The following is a 22,033-nucleotide window of genomic DNA, read 5'->3' on the forward strand; positions in this document are numbered from 1 at the left end:
GGAGCAGGCTCCCTGCTGAGCAGAGAGCCCAATGCAGGTCTTGATCCCAGGACCCTGGGATCATGACCTGAGCTGAAGGCAGAGGCTGTAACCCACTGAGCCACCCAGGCGTCCCTCTAGGAATAATTCTTAAATAGGGGCCAGAAAGGACAAAAGTCATCACCTAATTCTAAGAGTTCTTGGAGGTTTCTCACAGCATTGTTCATTTCTCCAAGCCTAGTATAAACTTCATTCATTCGAGGATAGACTCCATTTAAAGAAGGCACATCAAATAGCTTTTGGAAGTGAGAAACAATAGCTTGCAAAGTTTTTAAGTTTGGCACATTGCTGTCCTGTCCAAAAGAGAGGGAGAAACCATTCACATATTAAAATAATCCCAAGACTTTAATAAAAACTTTAAAAAGAGAAAAAGAATCTTAGTAGAATAAAATCAGTATCTGTTTCACTATCAGTTTTTAAGATAAGATTACATTAAAATTTTAGTAAACATTTACTAAGTATTAATCATTACCTTTTCCTTATTTTCAACTTCTTCTAACATGGTATCTACTATAAACAACAGATCTTCAATTCTGATACCTTCATTTTCATCCTGCTTTTTAAAATTATGCCAAGGCACCAGTTCTGCAGATAGTATTTTCAAGGACTTATACAAATCCTTTATAACAAAAGAAAAAACATGGTATTATTGACCTTAAAAAAGTTTCTGTAACAATGCTAATAAAATATATTATTCAGGCAGGTTTAATATATATAAACTATCGTCAGTATTTTTTTGACTACCATTGCCAGTTTAGAAAGAGTCTATTAAATTTGTTTTCTCCAGGTAAATACAGGGCTTCAAAAAGACATGATATATTGATTATCTCAAATCTGGATATTTAAAGTAATGATATTATGTATTAGTAGTTTATGTTATTTAAGTAATTATTTTTGCACTGTTGATGGATAAAAAATAAGCTTATCCTTTATATTTTGGCCTTAAATAATTCTATTAACAGATTTACTGAGATATAATTCACATAAAATTCATTCTCTATAAGTGTACAATTCAGTAACTTTATTCAGTTTACAGAGAGATGTACAACCATCACTATTATCTAATTTCAGAACATTTTCATCACCACAAAAAGAAATCCCATATACATTTACTGCCATTCCCCATTCTTTCCTATCCCCAGCACCTAGGTCACTACTAACATACTTTCTGTTTCTATGGATTTGCCTATTTTAGGCATTTCACATAAGGTGGAATTATACAGTAAGTGGCCTTTTGTAACTGGCTTTCCTTCACTTAGGATAATGTTTTCAATATTCATCCATTATAGCATTTATTTCTAGGCAGGTTTTAATTTGAAAAAATAGTTAAAAAGATTCTAAATCAAATTAATTTTACTTAATCTTTGTTGACAGCCTACTTAATCCTTTTGACCTAGACAGGTTCTCCTAATTTTTTTTAACCTGTGCACAAAGGACAAAGCTACTGGAAGTTTAAAACTGGTCAACTGATAAACATTTACTGAGCATCTGCTATGTGCATGAACAGTGCTTGGCCCTTTAGAACAATGATGTCCAAAAGAAATGTAAGTCAGAGTAATTCTATTTACTTATGTTTTTAATACTATAGTTGACACACAATGTTACATTAGTTTCAGATATATGACTTAGTGATTTGACAAGTTTATACATTTTGCTATGTTCATCACAAGTATAGCTACCATCTGTCCCATTACATTGCTTATTAAAGGACCACTATAGTCATGGTAATTTTAAATTGTTGAGCACCCACACTTAAAGCAAAATGAAATAGGTAGCATTAATTTTAATAATATATTTGGTTTAATCCACTATATCCAAATATTATTATTTTAATACATAATCAATATTTTATTTTTTTCTACTAAGTCTTTTAAATCTGGTAGATATTTTAAATTTACGGTACATCTCAATTGAGACTAGTGTATTTTAGGTGATCAAAAGCTAAATGTGGCTAGTGGTTACTGTATTAGTGCAATCCTAAAATACAGAAAGAAGCATAGGAAATTCTTTTTCCAACTCCTTATTTTTGTCCTCAACTTATTTATCATTCTCCAGTGACTGCCCGGACCTTACATACTGTTATCTGTTACCTCTCATTTGTTAAGAAAGCAATTACTATTTCAGCAATTCTATGCAATACATCAGTATCAAATGAATGTTTTAAACAGTAAGTGCCATTAGAATTTGAAAAAGTCAAGAAGTTGCAGCATAAATACTTTAATTGACCAATGCACCACCACCAAGGTATGATTATAAAGAAACGGTCTTCAGTAAAAAGCACACCAAATATAAATTTTGCTTGGGAATAAAGTATTAGATAGTTAAGATAAAGAACTGTTCTGGTCTACTTGGCAGTGACAGGATGGTTGTACCATAGTCCACCAAGCCCTGAAAAATCTAAAAAAGGGTCTCCTTTGTTCTCCACATTGCTCAGCTGTGGAGATGTAGATGTACAACCAATGTCCTGTCTTTATACAGCAGGCCTCTAGAGCACTGGGGAATGGGAAAGCCACAAGGTACAACAGCATACTGGGTTGGGAAAGCAATGTCTAGCTCAACTTCCCTGGAAAGCAGACAGCACTTTCTGCCTTTCCCATCCTTCTCTTTTAAGCCAAATCTATCCTAAGAAAAAAACTAATCTGGGCTGTCCTAGCCTAACTAATGGCTGTCCCAACCTTAAAGGCTACTACAATAAAGAAAACCTTCCATATGAGGCCACAAAGAACTTAACATAGTTTCTCAATTTGGATCCTGATTGTGCAGTAATAAATATCTGAATCACCGCCTAAAATTGATGAGTTACTTCAGTGACAGAGCCACTAAATTCCTCTCAGGGGTCCTCAGAATATTCTAATTACAGAGTTTACTCTTTGTCGTCTTCTAGTGTCTTGCTACTATACAGTAGCAAGAACTTACCACCACTAGCAAAGCTTTTCTTGGGGGGATTTCCTCGTCCAGAATGTGGAGCACAAGTCATCTACCTCATTCACTTGGCACTTCATCATGGGCCAGTTTTTTTTGTTTTTGTTTTTAAGAGTTTATTTATTTGAGAGTGAGAGAGCACAAGCAGGGGTAGGGGCAAAGGAGAGGGAGAAGCAGGCTCTCCGCTGAGCAAGGAGCTAGATGGGGGGCTCAATTCCAGGACCCTGGGATCATGACCTGAGCCAAAGGTAGACACCTAACAGACTGGGCCACCCAGGTGCCCCCTTTCGTGGGCTGTTTTTATAACATTCATTTCTTCTAATGAGATCTTAAATGATTAAATTTTATCTTGTATTTTTTAGTAAGTTTTATCTCTCCAATTAGTCTGAATCTTGTGTTCCTTTTTTAAAAAGACTTCATTTATTTGACAGAGAGAGTATGAGCAGGGGTAGAACCAGAGGGAGAGGGAGAGAGAATGTGAAGCAGACTCCATGCTGAGTGCAGAGCCCAATGAGATACTTGATCCCACAACAACGAGATCATGACCTGAGCCAAACCAGGAGCTGGATGCTTAACTGACTAAGCCACCCAGTTCATCTTTTCTGATTACCTCCCCAATGCCTTGAACATAGTAAATCATCAGTAACTATCTATTCATCTGATTCTTTCTTTTGTCTCCTTTCTCTTCTAGTTTTTAACCTTCTCTTGGGAAGGCTGGGCATGTTCTAGCCCATCTTCCTTGAGAGGAATTGAAGTGGGATTAGCATGATGGGGCACCTGGGTGGCTCAGTCAGTTAGGTGCGGGACTCTCAGTTTCGGCTCAGGTCATGATTTAATGGGTCATGGGGATCAAGCCCCACACTGGGCTCCCTGTTCAGCAGGGACTCTGCTCCAGTATTGTTTTCCTCTATTCCTCCCCCAATTTGCTCATGTGCACTTTCTAAAATAAATAAATAAATCTTTTTAAAGTGGGGTTAGCACCATTTCCTTCTACTGGGAGAACCCCCTAGCAAGCGGTGACTGGATTTACATAATTAACCATGGTTTACATAATTAACTACTAATTATTTACCTTCTGCTAAGATATAAACTGAAGAGACTCAGGTCTATACGATAGGTATATTAATCTAACACTATCACTCAATTAAAATGTTTTCTATTTTATAGCTCTATCTGATCCCTATATAAAAAGGGAAGAAGAAATTAGGTGAATGAGAAGATTCTCTCATCAATTACAGGTATGTTTTTATTATTTTTTTAAATTCAGTATCATCATCTTCATTTTGCTGACTTGGAATTTGTTATTTTGCTTCTTTCTTTTGACAAATTTTGAGCACACATTATGTATTAGGAAGTTCCTTGGGACATATGAGAGTATTAAAAAAGGTACAATTCATAAACCTTATATATTCTTACAGATATCTTCTGTATCATTTATACTTCATGCAATATATATTCTTATAGATATCTACTATATCATTTATACTTCATGCAATAAGGCAATATATTCTTACAGATATCTTCTGTATCATTTATACTTCATGCAATTATACTTAATTGACAAATACTGTTACTGAATCACATCTTCATGAACATGACAGAATACATCATGAACATGATATATATATTAGTTACTGAAAAAAATCTAAAGATCAGGGGTGCCTGGGTGGCTCAATCGGTTAAGTATCTGAATTTTGATTTCAGCTTAGGTCATGATTCCAGGGTCATGAGATTGAGCCCAGTGTCAGGCTCTGTGCCTCCATGGAGTCTGCTTAGGATTCTTTCTCTCCCTCTCCGCCATGCCCCTCCCCTCTTTCTCTAGAAAGAAAGGAAGAAAGAAAAAAGAAAGGAAGGAAGGAAGATTAAAGGGAACAGAAACTAAAACTATTTTTTTAATTTTTAACTTTTTATAAACATATTTTTATCCCCAGGGATACAGGTCTGTGAATCACCAGGTTTACACACTTTACAGCACTCACCAAAGAACATACCCTCCCCAATGTCCATAACCCCACCCTCCTTCTCCCAACCCCCCCCCTCCAGCAACCCTCAGTTTGTTTTGTGAGATTGAGAGTCACTTATGGCTTGTCTCCCTCCCAATCCCATCTTGTTTCATTTATTCTTCTCCTACCCTCTTAAGCCCCCATGTTGCATCACCACTTCCTCATTACAGGGAGATCATAGGATAGTTGTCTTTCTCTGCTTGACTTATCTTGCTAAGCATGATACACTCTAGTCCCATCCATGTCGTCGCAAATGGCTAGATTTCATTTCTTTTGAGGGCTGCATAGTATTCCATAGTGTATATATACCACATCTTCTTGATCCATTCATCTGTTGATGGACATTTAGGTTCTTTCCATAGTGGACTTTGGACTTTGGACTTTCTATTGTGGACATTGCTGCTATAAACATTCGGGTGCACGTGCCCTTTCAGATCACTACATTTGTATCTTTAGGGTAAAATACCCAGTAGTGCAATTGCTGAGTCAAAGGGCAGTTCTATTTTCAACATTTTGAGGAACCTCCATGTTGTTTTCCAGAGGGGTTGCACCAGGTTACACTCCCAGCAACAGTGTAGAAGGGTTCCCCTTTCTCCGCATCCTCGCCAGCATCTGTCATCTCCTGACTTGTTAATTTTAGCCATTCTGACTGGTGTGAAGTAGTATCTCATTGTGGTTTTGACTTGTATTTCCCTGATGCCGAGTGATATGGAGCACTTTTTCATGTGTCTGTTGGCCAAGTGCATGTCTTCTTTGCAGAAATGTCTGTTCATGTCCTCGGCCCATTTCTTGATTGAATTATTTGTTCTTTGGGTATTGAGTTTGCTAAGTTCTTTATAGATTTTGGACACTAGTCCTCTATCTGATATGTTGTTTGCAAATATCTTCTCCCATTCTGTCAGTTGTCTTTTGGTTTTGTTAACTGTTTCCTTTGCTGTGCAAAAGCTTTTGATCTTGATGAAATCCTGATAGTTCATTTTTGCCCTTGCTTCCCTTGCCTTTGGAGATGTTCCTAGGAAGATGTTGCTGCGGCAGAGGTCGAAGAGGTTGCTGCCTGTGTTCTCCTCAAGGATTCTGATGCATTCCTTTCTCATATTGAGGTCCTTCATCCATTTTGAGTCTGTTTTCATGTGTGGTGTAAGGAAATGGTCCAATTTCATTTTTCTGCATGTGGCCATCCAATTTTCCCAACACCATTTATTGAAGAGGCTGTCTTTTTTCCATTGGACATTCGTTCCTGCTTTGTCAAAGATTAGTTACCATAGAGTTGAGGGTCTATTTCTGGGCTCTCTATTCTGTTCCATTGATCTATGTGTCCGTTTTTGTGCCAGTACCATGCTGTCTTGATGATGACAGCTTTGTAATAGAGCTTGAAGTCCGGAATTGTGATGCCGCCAACTTTTGCTTTTTTCCCCCCAATATTCCTTTGGATATTCAAGGTCTTTTCTGGCTCCATATAAATTTTAGGATATTTGTTCCATTTCTTTGAAAAAAATATGTGGGATTTTGATAGGGATTGCATTAAATGTGTAGATTGCTTTAGGTAGCATAGACATTTTCACAATATTTGTTCTTCCAATCCAGGAGCATGGAACATTTTTCTATTTCTTTGTGTCTTCCTCAATTTCTTTTCATGAGTACTTTATAGTTTTCTGAGTATAGATTCTTAGCCTCTTTGGTTAGGTTTATTCCTAGGTATCTTATGGTTTTGGGTGCAATTGTGAATGGGATTGACTCACTAATTTCTCTTTCTTCTGTCTTGTTGTTGGTGTAGAGAAATGTAATGGATTTCTGTGCATTGATTTTATATCCAGACACTTTACTACTTCCTGTACAAGTTCTAGCAGTTTTGGAGTGGAGTCTTTTGGGTTTTCCACATGGAGTACCATATCATCTGCGAAGAGTGATAGTTTGACTTCTTCTTTGCCAATTTGGATGCCTTTAATTTCCTTTTGTTGTCTGATTGCTGAGGCTAGGACGTCTAATACTATGTTGAATAGCAGTGGTGATAATGGACATCCCTGCCGTGTTCCTGACCTTAGCAGAAAAGCTTTCAGTTTTTCTCCATTGAGAATGATATTTGCAGTGGGTTTTTCATAGATGGCTTTGATAATATTGAGGTATGTGCCCTCTATCCCTACACTTTGAAGGGTTTTGATCAGGAAGGGATGCTGTACTTTGTCAAATGCTTTTTCAGCATCTATTGAGAGTATCATATGGTTCTTGCTCTTTCTTTTATTGATGTGTTGTGTCACATTGATTGATTTGCGGATGTCGAACCAGCCTTGCAGCCCTGAAATAAATCCCACTTGATCGTGGTGAATAATCCTCTTAATGTACTGTTGAATCCTATTGGCTAGTATTTTGGTGAGAATTTTCACATCTGTGTTCATCAAGGATATTGGTCTATAGCTCTCTTTTTTTGATGGGATCATTGTCTGGTTTGGGGATCAAGGTGATGCTGGCCTCATAAAATGAGTTTGGAGGTTTTCCTTCCATTTCTATTTTTTGGAACAGTTTCAGGAGAATAGGAATTAGTTCTTCTTTAAATGTTTGGTAGAATTCCCCCGGGAAGCCATCTGGCCCTGGGATTTTGTTTGTTTGGAGATTTTTAATGACTGTTTCAATCTCCTTACTGGTTATGGGTCAGTTCAGGATTTCTATTTCTTCCTGGTTCAGTTGTGGTAGTTTATATGTTTCTAGGAATGCATCCATTTCTTCCAGATTGTCAAATTTGTTGGCGTAGTGTTGCTCATAGTATGTTCTTATAATTGTTTGTATTTCTTTGGTATTAGTTGTGATCTCTCCTCTTTCACTCATGATTTTATTTATTTGGGTCCTTTCTCTTTTCTTCTTGATAAGTATGGCCAGGGGTTTATCAATTTTATTAATTCTTTCAAAGAACCAGATCCTAGATTCGTTGATTTGTTCTATTGGTTTTTTGGTTTCTATTTCATTGATTTCTGCTCTGATTTTTATGATTTCTCTTCTCCTGCTGGGCTTAGGGTTTCTTTCTTGTTCTTTCTCCAGCTCCTGTAGGTGTAGGGTTAGGTTGGGTACCTGAGACCTTTCTTGTTTCTTGAGAAAGGCTTGTACCGCTATATATTTTCCTCTCAGGACTCCCTTTGCTGTGTCCCACAAATTTTAAACCGTTATTTTTTCATTATCATTTGTTTCCATTAATTTTTTCAATTCTTCTTTATTTTCCTGGTTGGCCCATTCATTCTTTAGAAGAATGCTGTTTAGTCTCCATGTATTTGGGTTCTTTCCAGACTTCCTCTTGTGGTTGAGTTCTAGCTTCAGAGCATTGTGGTCTAAAAATATGCAGGGAATGATCCCAATCTTTTGATGCCGGTTGAGGCCTGATTTAGGACCGAGGATGTGATCTATTCTGGAAAATGTTCCATGTGCACTAGAGAAGAATGTGTATTCTGTTGCTTTGGGATGAAATGTTCTGAATATATCTGTGATGTCCATCTGGTCCAGTGTGTCACTTAAGGCATTTATTTCCTTGTTTATCTTTTGCTTGGATGATTTATCCATGTCAGTGAGGGGAGTGTTAAAGTCCCCTACTATCGTTGTATTATTGTTGATGTGTTTCTTTGATTTTGTTATTAATTGGTTTATATAGTTGGCTGCTCCCACGTTGGGGGCATAGATATTTAAAATTGTTAGATCTTCTTGTTGGACAGACCCTTTGAGTATGATATAGTGTCCTTCCTCATCTCTTATTATAGTCTTTGGCTTAAAATCTAAATGAGCTGATATAAGGATTGCCACTCCTGCTTTCTTCTGATGTCCATTAGCATGGTAAATTCTTTTCCACCCCCTCACTTTAAATCTGGAGGTGTCTTCGGGCTAAAATGAGTTTCTTGGAGGCAACATATTGGTGGGTTTTGTTTTTTTATCCATTCTGATACCCTGTGTCTTTTGATTGGGGCATTTAACCCATTAACATTCAGGGAAAATATTGAGAGATATGAATTTAGTGCCATTGTATTGCCTGTAAGGTGACTGTTACTGTATATTGTCTCTGTTCCTTTCTGATCTACCACTTTAGGCTCTCTCTTTGCTTAGAGGACCCCTTTCAATATTTCCTGTAGAGCTGGTTTGGTGTTTGCAAATTCTTTCAGTTTTTGTTTGTCCTGGAAGCTTTTTATCTCTCCTTCTATTTTCAATGATAGCCTAGCTGGATATAGTATTCTTGGCTGCATGTTTTTCTCATTTAGTGCTCTGAATATATCATGCCAGCTCTTTCTGGCCTGCCAGGTCTCTGTGGATAAGTCTGCTGCCAATGTAATATTTTTACCATTGTATGTTAGAGACTTCTTTTCCTGGGCTGCTTTCAGGATTTTCTCTTTGTCGCTAAGACTTGTAAATTTTACTATTAGGTGACGGGGAGTGGACGTATTCTTATTGATTTTGAGGGGCGTTCTCTGCACCTCCTGGATTTCGATGCTTGTTACCTTTGCCATATTGGGGAATTTCTCCCCAATAATTCTCTCCAGTATACCTTCTGCTCCCCTCTCTCTTTCTTCTTCTTCTGGAATCCCAATAATTATGTTTTCACTTATCTCTCGAATTCTCCCCTCATAGTCCAGTATCTGTTAGTCCCTCTTTTGCTCAGCTTCTTTATTCTCTGTCATTTGGTCTTCTATATTGCTAATTCTTTCTTCTGCCTCATTATTCTAGCAGTGAGAGCCTCCATTTTTGATTGCACCTCATTAATAGCTTTTTTGATTTCAACTTGGTTAGATTTTAGTTCTTTTATTTCTCCAGAAAGGGCTTTTATATCTCCTGAGAGGGTTTCTCTAATATCTTCCATGCCTTTTTCGAGCCCAGCTAGAACCTTGAGATTTGTCATTCTGAACTCTAGATCTGACATATTACCAATGTCTGTATTGATTAGGTCCCTAGCCTTCGGTACTGCCTCTTGTTCTTTTTTTTGTGGTGAATTTTTCCATCTTGTCATTTTGTCCAGATAAGAGTATATGAAGGAGCAAGTAAAATACTAAAGGGTGGCAAATATGCTTTAAGCAAATCAGGAAAATATGCTTTAAGCAAATCAGAAGAGATCCCAAATCGTGAGGGGGTTGAAAGGGGATAAAAAGAGCTTCAGAAAGAAAGAAAGAAAGAAAAGAAAAGAATAGAATTAAAAAAAGAAAACGAATAAAGAAAAGTATAATAAAGAAAAAAATATATATATTAGATAAACTAGTTAAAAAACGTTAAAAAGGAAAAGGGTAAAAGTTAAAAAAATTTTAGCAGAAGAAGAGAAAAAAAAATTAAATTAACTGCAAGACTAAAGAGTCATAGGGAGAAAGCCATGAGTTCCGTGCTTTGCTTTCTCCTCCTCTGGAATTCTGCTGCTCTCCTTGGTATTGAAACTGCACTCCTTGGTAGGTGAACTTGGTCTTTGCTGGATTTCTTGTTGATCTTCTGGCGGTGGGGCCTGTTGTAGTGATTCTCAAGGTTCTTTGCCCCAGGTGGAATTGCACCGCCCTTACCAGGGGCTGGGCTGAGTAATCCGCTCGGGTTTGCTTTCAGGAGCTTTTGTTCCCTGAGCACTTTCCGTAGAGTTCTGGAGGACGGGAATACAAATGGCGGCCTCCTGGTCCGGCCCAGAGGAGCCGAGAGTGTGGGGCCCCACTCCTCAGTGCGCCCTCAGAGAACAGCGCCCCGTAACTCCCGTCTGCCTGACCTCCGGCTGCGCTCCGAGCTCACCAAGCCTGCGACCCGTTCAAGGTAACCCCGAGCTGTGAGCTCACTGTCGTCTCTGTCTCTGTAGCCGGCTTCCTCGTTCTAATACCTGCAAGCTCTGTGACACTCAGACACCCCCGATCCTTCTGTGACCCTGTGGGACCTGAGGCCACGCTGACCCCGCATGGGCTTCACCCCAGTTTAGCCTCTGGAGTGATGTCCCTCAGCGGAACAGACTTTTAAAAGTCCTGATTTTGTGCTCTGTTGCTCCGCCGCTTGCCGGGAGCCGGCCCCTCCCCCTGGGGTCTATCTTCCTGTCGCTTTGGATTCACTTCTCCGCCAGTCCTACCTTTCAGAAAGTGGTTTTTTTTTCTGTTTCTAGAATTGCTGTTCTTCTCTTCGATCTGCCGATGGATTTGTAGGTGTTTGCAATCTTGAGATAAGCTATCTAGCTGATTTCCTGCTAGCTGAAGTAGTCTCAGCCTGCTACTTCTCCGCCATCTTGACTCCTCTCCCCAGAAACTAAATATTAATGACTTCAGCAATTCACCTTTCAGTGTACTACTCAAAAAAAACTGAAAAACCTGTAGATGCATGATAAGAAATGCACAATAACTCTACAAAGTAAAGAAATTTTTTTCTTCTATGGACAGAGAGAATAAGTAAAAGTAGTATGGCTGCTACTGAACTATTCACTTCTTTACAGAATAGACAGATGTGGACAGTTTTGAGAGAAGGAAAATGATTTCAAATATGAAGAGGGGAAAAAAATATTCCCAATTAAAATGGAATGAAAGATAAAACATCACATCTAAAGAGGAATAATGGCCAGGAAAATCTGAAGCATGGAAATACCAAAAAGAGGTAGATGAACGTAGAACAGGGAAGGACCTGGAGGTGTGAAACAGAACCACTACAGATTTTCAACATGGCAGCAGGCCTGAGTCTTTGGTAGAACTTTATAGGAGGTAAAGCTTATAGTAATGACAATATCAAATAGGTCATACTTAAAACTGATACGGTAAGTAGCAAGTTTTAAATTTTAAATAAGCTAAGCTTTACAGCTAAAACAAACAAACAAACAAAAAAATGGAGCCTAGTCCTATTAATAAAGCCCAGAGACTCCAATAGATTTTCAAAGCATGTAAAAAATATTCAACCCCTTACCTTTAAGGAAGTCAGTTGATCTGCCCACATTTCTATTATAGGAATAAGATGCTCAAATCCACAATCCTGAACAAGATCTTTATTAAAATGTTGGGTTCCTCCTTTGCTCTGTTTATAAATTATTACTGGAGCTCTTGGATTATGAACAATTGAATTGATGCTATTCAGAACCTAAGGAAAAAAAAAAAGACCATGGTTTTAGGTTGAAATGTTTATCATAGTCTTATCAAAGTGATTTAGGTTAAGGGAGTGCTTTATATGTCAATGTATCATCATTTTCAGAATTAACTTTAGGCATTAAGAGGTTCTTTAATAAGACTGATACTTGTAATGTTTTGGAAAGATGGCAGTTTTATCAACAAAATTAAACATATAAGTTCTAATGAGAATGAGAAACTTCCAAGAAAAGCTAAAATGCATTTTCAAATTATTTTGACTTTAAAGTAGATTATGCATGACCTATTATAATCCACACAGGGAAAAAATAATCATCAGTACATCCTTAGCTAGAGTCTCACATTTCTCTAATTCTATCTCCTTATATTTAAGCTAAATCAGATGGTGAAAGGGGGCATTTCCTGTTGTTTCATAACCTCAGTTAAAGTTCAAGGGCAATGAAAAATAAAGTCCAACACATTACATACAGAAATCCTGGAAACATCATGCAATTCTTGAAACCCCAGACCCAATTCAGAGAACTAATCCATAAAACGCTGTTCCTCTACAACCACTCTCAGTATCAAAATCTGTATTATTAAGGTTCTACAGAGAAACAGGAGCAATGTGTATGCATATAAATACATCTAAAAAGATTTATTATAAGGAATTAGCTCACACAATTATGGAAGCAGGTAAGTCCCAATGTCTGCAACAGGCAAGCTGGAGACCTAAACGAGCCAATGGAGCAGTTCTAGCCTGAATGCCCACAGGCTTGAGACGCAGAAAGAGTCCGTGCTTCAGCTCAACAATGAAGGCAGAAAAAAACTGATGTCCCAGGTCAAAGGAAGTCAGTCAGGCAAGTGGAGCTCCCTCTTACTCATCCTGTTTTAGTCAGGTCTTCAAATGATTGAATGAGAATCATTCACATCAGGGAAGGCAATCGGCTTTACCCAGTCTGCCAAATCAAATGTTAATCTCATCCATAAATACCCTTCACAGACATATTCAGAATAATGTTTGACCAAGTACCTGGGCACCCTGTAGCCTAGTCAAGATGATACATAAAATGAACCATCATAAATACCCACATAATCTCTACCTAGATTTAACAATTGTTAACATTTTCCCATATTTGCTCACTTAGCTCAACCTTCTAAAGAAAAGACATGATAAAACTTTATCCTCAAATACTTAAGTATGCACTTCTTAAAAGTAAGCATATTCTCCTACAAAATCCTAAAACCATTATTATACATAAGAAATTTAACAGTAATTAGGGGTTCCTGGGTGGCTCAGTCAATTAAGCATCTGCCTTTGGCTCAGGTCATGATCCCAGGGCTCTGGGATCAAGCCCTGCATGGGACTCCCAGCTCAACGGGGAGCCCACTTCTCCCTCTCCCTCTGCCGCTCCCCTTGCTTGTGCTCTCTCACTTTCTCTCTCAAATAAATAAAATCTTAAAAAAAAAAGAAAGAAATTTAACAGTAATTCCCTAATACCATCAATGCCTGGAGTAAAACTTAAGTGTCTTAATATGTTTAATATGTGACTATAACCTCTCTGCCAAAAGGTATGAGTTCTACTAAGGAGAGGAAACAAACACTCCAAAACAGCAAGTATAAACAAAGAAGAGTAATTTCCTTATTTACCACCATCAAACCCAGACCATTTAATAAACAGCTATTTAAGTATAAAAACAAGACACTATATTGATCTCAAATCTTTGTCCCTACTCATACTTCAAGCTATAACTCACAGGTTTCCTGGTACTAAGATATCAGATGTTTACTGAGGAGCTTGTTTTGAGTTTAAAAGAATATTTCAACATTTTCTTCTCTTGTACTTAAACATATTTTAATGGAAAAATCAATTCTCCTCCACAGAATTATTAATGACAGCAGAACATATTCTTTTTTTTTTTTTTTAAAGATTTTATTTATCTGACAGACAGAGATCACAAGTAGGCAGAGAGAGAAGGAGGAGGAAGCAGGCTCCCTGCTGAGCAGAGAGCCCGATGCTGGGTTCGATCCCAGAACCCTGGGATCATGACCTGAACAGAAGGCAGAGGCTTTAATCCACTAAGCCACCCAGGCGCCCCCAGCAGAGCATATTTTAATGGCTTGACCACAATCAGATGACTGGCAGCAAAATATATATTAACAGTGAGCAAACAGTAAAATGACAATTACAAGAGAGATGGGAATTTTTAAAAAAATAACTTAAAAATAGGTCTTATCTATTCAGGAACAGTTTGTAGATACTGATAAACTCTTGCTATGGATAAAAACTGTATCTTAAGAGTAATTATTTGACAAGTAGAAAAGAATTAAGATGACAAATGTCCTAAGTACTTGAAGAGAAAAAAAGACAAATCTCAACCTAGCAAATGCCAAGTAAAGAACAGAACCAAAAACCACATATAGAAAACAGAAAAATGTCAGGAATAAAAGCAGATATATGAGTTGGTCTCAATATCCATGAATGGTTTAATTGCCTTGTTAAAGGTTAAAGCCTCTCAAATTTAATCTAAGAAACAAAATGAAATAAAAGAAATTCAGTTATATGCTAGGTACAAGAGAGTTATCAAAACAAAACAAAAAATTAGTTTACAGAAAAGTGCCTGGAAATAAAATCAACTCAGATATACATGAAGAACCAGCGACAATTAGTTAGAAAATGTAATGGAAAAAAATGATGCTATTCTCAATAGAAATAAAAATTATACAATACCTAGGAAATAAACCTAACAAAAATACTCAAGAGCTAAACTTAAGAATATATAAAACTTTACTAAGGCTACATAAAGGAAGGGCCACATAAAATTAGGGACATATTTCTGAGTGAGATGATTCAAAACTACAAAGGTGTCACCTTTCCAAATATTAATCTAAAAAATCAATCCAATTATAGTTCATCTCAATAGGATCTGTTTTTGATATTGACAAATTGTTCATCCAGAAGAATAAATAGCAAAGGAAAAATATTTACAAGAACAATGACAAGATTCTTACCCTAAAGGGTATCAAAACCTACTACAAAATGACAAAGTTAAAAGAATATGAAAATAGTATAAAAAATGGAACAGACCAGAGTCTAGACACAAACATATGTATATGAGTAGAAATGACAGAAGCTTCATTTCAATAAAGTAGAGAAAGAATGGTCTATGAGAAACTGTAAACTCAAATGCCTCTAGATACAAGATAAGACCATTACTGAAGCAAGGATGATGGCCAGGGGCTTTAGCTAACTGAAGAATACAGGCCTCTATGTGACAGAGGAGAGGCATAATTCTGCCCTGATAATGACTATGCAGGATTTGTTGTCAGATTCTGTGGCTTTTTAAGAGAAGCTTAGAAATAAGCTTAGAATTAAGAACTTAATAAAAATCTTAATTTTTTTCAAGATTTTTTTTTTTTAATTTGACAGACAGAGATCACAAGTAGGCAGAGAGGCAGGCAGAGAGAAAGAGGGGGAAGCAGGCTCCCCACTGAGCATACAGCCCAACGTGGGGCTCAATCCCAGGACCCTGAGATCATGACCTGAGCCAAAGGCAGAGGCTTAACCCACTGAGCCACCCAGGTGCCCCCCAAAATCTTAATTTTTAAAATATTGATAATTAACTCAAAGTATAAAAAGCCCTGTGTGGGTCCAATAAAATATGAGCATAGGTCTAGTTCAGTCAGTAAACAGCCAGGCTTAATCACTCATCTATCCAATAAATGGTCTATAAAAACAGTGAGGTTAGATCTCTACAACATGCCATATAGAAAATTAAAGTTCAGATGGACTAAATATCTAAATAAAAACAAACCATGGGGCACCTGGGTGGCTCAGTGGGTTAAAGCCTCTGCCTTCTGCTCAGGTTGTGATCCCAGGGGCCTGGGATCAAGCCCCGCATGGAGCTCTCTACTCAGCGGAAACAAGAAAACAAAGGCTTTGAATGATACACTGGACCAGATGGACAAAATATTCCATTCTGAAACAGCAGAATACATTCTTTTCAAGTGCACATGAACATTCTCCAGAATAAATCACATATTAGGTCACAAAACGGGCCTTAACAAACACAAAAAGACTAAAATCATACCATGCACCTTTTCTGACTACAAATTAATGAAACCAGAAGTCAACCACAAGGAAAAATCTGGGAAGAGCACAAATACATAGAGGTTAAACATACTACTAAACAATGAATGAGTTAAACATACTACTAAACATATTACTAAACCAGGAAATAAAGAAGAGATTTTTAAAAATACATGGAAACAAATGAAAATGAAAACCCAATAGTCTAAAATCTTTGGGATGGAGCAAAAGCAATGAGGTAAGTATATAGCAATACAGGCCTATCTCAAGAAGCAAGAAAAATCTCAAACACTTTACATGTAAAGGAGCTAGAAAAAGAACAAATGAACTCTGAAGCCTGGAAAAGGAAATAATGAAGATTAGAGCAGAAATAAATGATATAGAAACTAAATAAACAATAGCACAGATCAATGAAACTAGCACAGATAATGAAGCCAGGAGCTGGTTCTTTGAAAAGAACAACAAAATTGGTAAACCTCTCATCAGGCTTATCAAAAAGAAAAGAGAAAGGACCCAAATAAATAAAATCACAAATGGGAGAGAAACACAATTATAAGAGAATATTATGAAAAACTATAAGCCAATAAATTTAGACAACCTAGAAGAAATGGATTCCCAAAAACATTACCAAAACTGAAACAAGAAGAAATAGAAAACTTGAGCAGATTGATAGCCAGCAAATAAAATGAATTAGTAATCAAAAACTCCCCAAAACCCAAAGTCTAAGACCAGGTGGCTTCATAGGTGAATGCTACCAAACATTCAAAGAAGAGTTAATACATGTTTTTCCTCAAACTTTTCCAAAAATTGGAAAAGGACGGGAAATTTCCAAATTCATTCTAGGAGGCCAGCATTACCCTGAGAGCAAAACCAGATAAAGACACCACACGAAAAAAGAGAATAGACCAATATCTCTGACGAACATAGATGCAAAAATTCTCAAAAAAATACTAGCATACAGAATCCAATGATACAATTTAAAAATCATTCACCATAATCAAGTGGGATTTATTCCTAGGTTGCAAGGGTGGTTCATTATTTGCAAATCAATCAACATGATACATCCCATTAATAAGAAGAAAGGATAAGAACCATATGATCATTTCAACAGAGGCAGGAAAAGCATTTGACAAAGTACAACATCCATCCATGATAAAAAGCCCCAACAAAGTAGGTTTAGAGGGAAAATATCACAACACAGTAAAGGCTATATATCAAAATCCCACAGCTAATACCGAAATGGGGAAAAATTGAGAGCTTTTCCTCTATAGGCACGAACAAGAGAGAGATGTTCACTCTTACCACTTTTATTTAACATAGTACTGGAAGTCCTAGCCATAGCAGTCCGATAACAAAAGAAATAAAAGCCATTCAAATCAGCAAGGAAGAAGTGAAATTTTCACTATTTGCAGATGGCATGATCCTATACATAGAAAACCCGGGAGAATCCTCCAAATAACTGCTGGAACTAATAAATGAATTCAGTAGAGTCTCAGGATACAAAATCAACATGCAGAAATCTATTACATTTCTGTATACTAACAACAAAGCAGCCCTGAAGGAGAAATTAAGAAAACAATCCCATTTGCAGGGGCACCTTAGGTAGCTCATTCGGTTACATGGCTGTCTTCAGCTCAGCTCATGATCTCAGGGTCCCGGAATTGGGCCCGACATAGGACTCACTGATCAGCGGGGTGTCTACTCCCTCTGTCCTTCTTTCCTGCTCGTGCTCTCTCTCTCAAATAAATAAAAACTTATTTCAAAAAAAAAAAGGGGGAGGGAGGGAAGGAAGGAAGGAAAGGATGGAGTGAGGGAAGGATAATTCCATTTAAAACTGCACCAAGACAATTAAGATACCTAGGAATGAACGTATCCAAAGAGGTTTAAGACCCATACTCTCAAAACTATAAAATACTGATGAAAGAAACTGAAGATGACACCAAGAAATAGAAAGACATTCCATACTAACGGATTGTTAGAACAAATACTGTTATGCAATACACAAAAGTAAATTCCCAAAATGGATTAAAGACCTAAATGTGGGACCTGAAACCATAAAAATCCTAGAAAAGAATATAGGCAATAACTTCTCTGACATTAGTATAGCAACTTCTTCCTAGATACATCTCCTGAGGTAAGAGAAACAAAAGCAAAAATAAACTATTGGGACTACATCAAAATATAAAGCTTCTGCACAGTGAAGGAAACAATCAACAAAACCAAAAGGCAACCTAAAGAATGGGAGAAGATATTTGTAAATGTCAGATCTGATAAAGGGACATATCCAAAATACATAAAGACCTTATACAACTCAACACCCAAAAAACAACCTAATTAAAAATGTGAGGGCAATCTGGCTGTGACATCTGTCACCCCACTGATCACTGGGATTGATTCAGCTGATCTGGCTGGCTAGGCAAGTGTCCCCTTCTTCCCTCACCACACCACTCCTTGTGCATCCCTCCTGAAGCTGCAGGTTCAGTCAAAGAGGGCAACCTGCCCCAGTAGAGGAGGACTATTCTTCAGGCAAGGGTATACAAGTAGCTGTATTCCCCTACTAGAACCTCCAAACAAGCTCTCAAAGTCCATTTGTAGGCAAATATAAGGTAGTAAAGCTTTCAAGACTCTAGACCACATCCAGATGTGGCCCTGCATGTGGCAGTCTGCCTTTCTTTAAAAAAAATAGCGGGGGGGAGGGGGCGGTGCAGAAGACATGAATAGATATTTTTCCAAAGAAGACATACAGATAGCTAACATACCCATGAAAAGATGCTCAACGTCACTTACCATCAGGGAAATGGAAGTCAAAACTACAAGGATGTATCACCTCACACCTGTCAGAATGGCTAAAAGCAACCACACAAGAAACAGAAGGTATAGGCAAGGATGTGGAGAAAAAGAAACTCTCGTGCACTGTTGGTGGGAATGCAAACTGGTATAGCCACTCTGGAAGACAGTATGGAGATTGCCCAAGAAGTTAAAAATAGAAGTACCCTATGATCCAACAATTGCACTACTGGGTATTTACCCCAAAAATACAAAAATACTAATTCAAAGGGATACATGCATCTTGATGTTTATAGCAGCATTACTTATAAGAGCCAGATTACAAAACAGCCTACGAATGGATAAAGATGCAGTATGTATGTATATACACATATACATGTGTGTACACACACACACACACACACAGGAATATTACTCAACCATAAAAAAGAGCAAAATTTTGTCATTTGCAGTGACACGAATGGAGCTAGAAAGTATTATGCTAAGTGAACTAAGTCAGAGAAAGACAAACACCACATGATTTCACTCATATGTGAAATTTAAGAAACAAAACAGGGGCACCTGGCTGTTTCAGTCAGTGGAGCATGTGACTATTGATCTCAGGGTAGCAAGTCAAGAGGACTTAAAAATGTAAAAAAAAAAATTTTTTAATTAAAGAAAAAGAAAACAGGGGCACCTGGATGGATCAGTGGGTTAAAGCCTCTGCCTTCAGCTCAGGTCATGATCCCAGGGTCCTGGGATCATGCCCTGCATCAGGCTCTCTGCTCAGTGGGGAGCCTGCTTCCCCCTCTTTCTCTCTACCTGCCTCTGTCTACTTGTGATCTCTGTCAAATAAATAAACAAAATCTTTAAAAATAATGATAAAGAAAAAGAAAACAAAAGAGGGGGAAAAAACTACGAAAGAACAAATTGATGGTTACCAGAAGGGAGGTGGGGGGGAATGGGTGAAATAGGTGATGGGGATTAAGGAGTGCACTTATTATCATGGGCACCAGCTGTTGATTGCATGGAAGTGTTGAATCACTATAATGTACACCTGAAACTAATACTACACTGTATGTTAACTCACTGGAATTTAAATAAAAAGTTAAAAGAAAGAAACTAACTAAAGTTCACTACAAATAACTAGTCTCTGCCAGTTATTCAATACCTGAAAGTATCTCTGGTCAATTAGGGCCTGCTGCGGGTTATCTTTGCTGGGTTCATCCGGTTTTTCTGGCTCCTCTGCCTTTTTTTGACTGATAAGATCCTGTAATCTAAAGGGGAAAAAAATAAACCAAGACAATATAAAATACTTTCCTAGACACTGGATTAAGACAACAAATGAGTCAATGATTGAGCTACCCTCCATCTTTAATTTTTTAAAGATTTATTTGAGAGAAAGAGTGCACATGAGCAGGGGGTGGGGTAAGGAAATGGGCAGGATAGCGGGTGGAGAAAATCTCAAGCAGACTTCCCCAATAAAGGCAGAGCTGACACAGAACTTGATCCTATGACCCCAAGATCATGACCCAAGCCAAAATCAAGGGTCAGACGCTCAACTCACTGAGCCACCCAGGTACCCCAACCCTCCAAAAGTTTTGTGTAATTTTACATATATATTTATGTGTACATACACATACACAAATTTTTTAAAATTTAATTCTGTAAGTCATATGGTCACTGGAAAACAAGAATATCCTCTCAATAGACCACAAATTAGAAGAAATCCCTGAAAACAAAAGGGATCAGAGTGAAGAAGTAAGTTCTAACCACTCCCCAACACTTGCAAAAAAGCAGAACAGGAAAGAACTACAGCAAAAGATGAAAGAAACTTCCAAGGTACTGAGATTGGAGGCTATAGATAAAGGGAGCAAGGAGCAATGATCAGGGCAATTTTTTTGTTCACTGTAGCAGCAACAATTAGACAGTATGGTCCTTCCTTCTTCATACTCCATTTGTACCAAAGATCAAACAACAGTGATGCCTCGGCTAGTTAAGAGGGCATGGAAACCCAAGAGACCACGGTTCCAGGTGCCTAAAAGAAATCTGAGGGAGTTTCTTTGCCTAGAAACCTATGTACTAGTGTATCTACCTAGTAGCAAACCTTTTCCCTTCACCAAATATCTCTTAAGTCAGGCTGTACTAAACATTTTCCTCCCACCCACCATGCCTTTGGGAAAAAGTAGTCTTTTATTAAAACCTACTTCAAGTTAACCATATTAAATTTGAATAAGCCTATCAGTTTCCTGCAGAACCCAGACCCATTAAATCCATTCCATGACTCATTAATGAGTTTGACCTGCTGTTTCTAAAACAGAATAGCAATATTCCAGGGCACTTGTGGCTCAGTCAGTTAAGTGTCAAACTCTTGATCTCAACTCAGGTCTTGATCTCAGGGTTGTGAGTTTAAGCCTTGAGCTGGGCTCCACATTCCTCATAGAGCCGTCTTAAAAAAAAAAAAAAAAAAAAGCAATAGTCCATCATGTCCTTTGCCTGCTAAAAAACAAATCAATGGCGGGGCACCTGAGTGGCTCAGTTGGTTAAGCGTTGGACTCTTGGTTTCGGCTCAGGTCTTGATCTCAGGGTCTTGAGATCAATCCCTGCATGGGCTCTGTGCCCAGCGGGGAGTCTGCTTCTCTCCCTCTCCCTGCTTCTCTGTCAAATAAATAAATCTTAAAAAAAAAAAAAAAAAAAAACCCACAATCAATAGCTTCCCACTGCACTGTAAACAATCTAATCTCCTTAGGTCAGCATTTGAACAACTCAGGGCCAGTAGCTGTTACCTAATATTCCTCCTGACTCCCTTCTTACTTCAACTCTTACTATTACCCTACAATAATCTACACCAGTCATATGTATTACCCTTAATCTTCATTCTATTGCTTTTCTCTGCTCTCTGATGAGTGTATGTCAAAAACAAATTATTATTAGTAAGTGGAATTAGTTCTAGGTAAAAAGTCAATCTCCTTCACCCAGTAGATATAAAGACCTCACAATCCATTTTCCTTTTTTCTTTTTTTAATATTTATTTATTTGACAGACAGAGAGCATGCGAGAGGGAACACAACCAAGGGGAGCTGCAGAGGGAGCGGCAAAAGCAGGCTCCCCGCTCAGTGGGAGCCCAACGGGGGGCTTGATCCCTGGACCCTGGGATCGTGACCTTAGCCAAAGGCAGTTGCTTAACCAA

General features: G+C 37.9%; 1 protein-coding gene across 12 annotated transcripts in view; it reads right to left on the reverse strand.

Moving 5' to 3' along the window:
- CEP70 (centrosomal protein 70) overlaps positions 1–22,033 on the reverse strand; it is a 126,742-nt gene that overhangs the window by 21,929 nt on the left and 82,780 nt on the right. For all 12 annotated transcript variants that reach the window (XM_059391018.1, XM_059391016.1, XM_059391013.1 and 9 more), the window contains 4 exons: positions 20,015–20,120; positions 11,832–12,002; positions 512–658; positions 164–332 (listed from right to left, as the gene is read on the reverse strand). In XM_059391018.1, coding sequence (XP_059247001.1) covers positions 164–332; positions 512–658; positions 11,832–12,002; positions 20,015–20,120 — 593 coding nt within the window. The remainder of the gene's footprint in view (positions 1–163; positions 333–511; positions 659–11,831; positions 12,003–20,014; positions 20,121–22,033) is intronic.

This window comes from Mustela nigripes, chromosome 2 (genome assembly GCF_022355385.1).
Source record: "Mustela nigripes isolate SB6536 chromosome 2, MUSNIG.SB6536, whole genome shotgun sequence".
Taxonomy (NCBI): Eukaryota; Metazoa; Chordata; class Mammalia; order Carnivora; family Mustelidae; genus Mustela; species Mustela nigripes.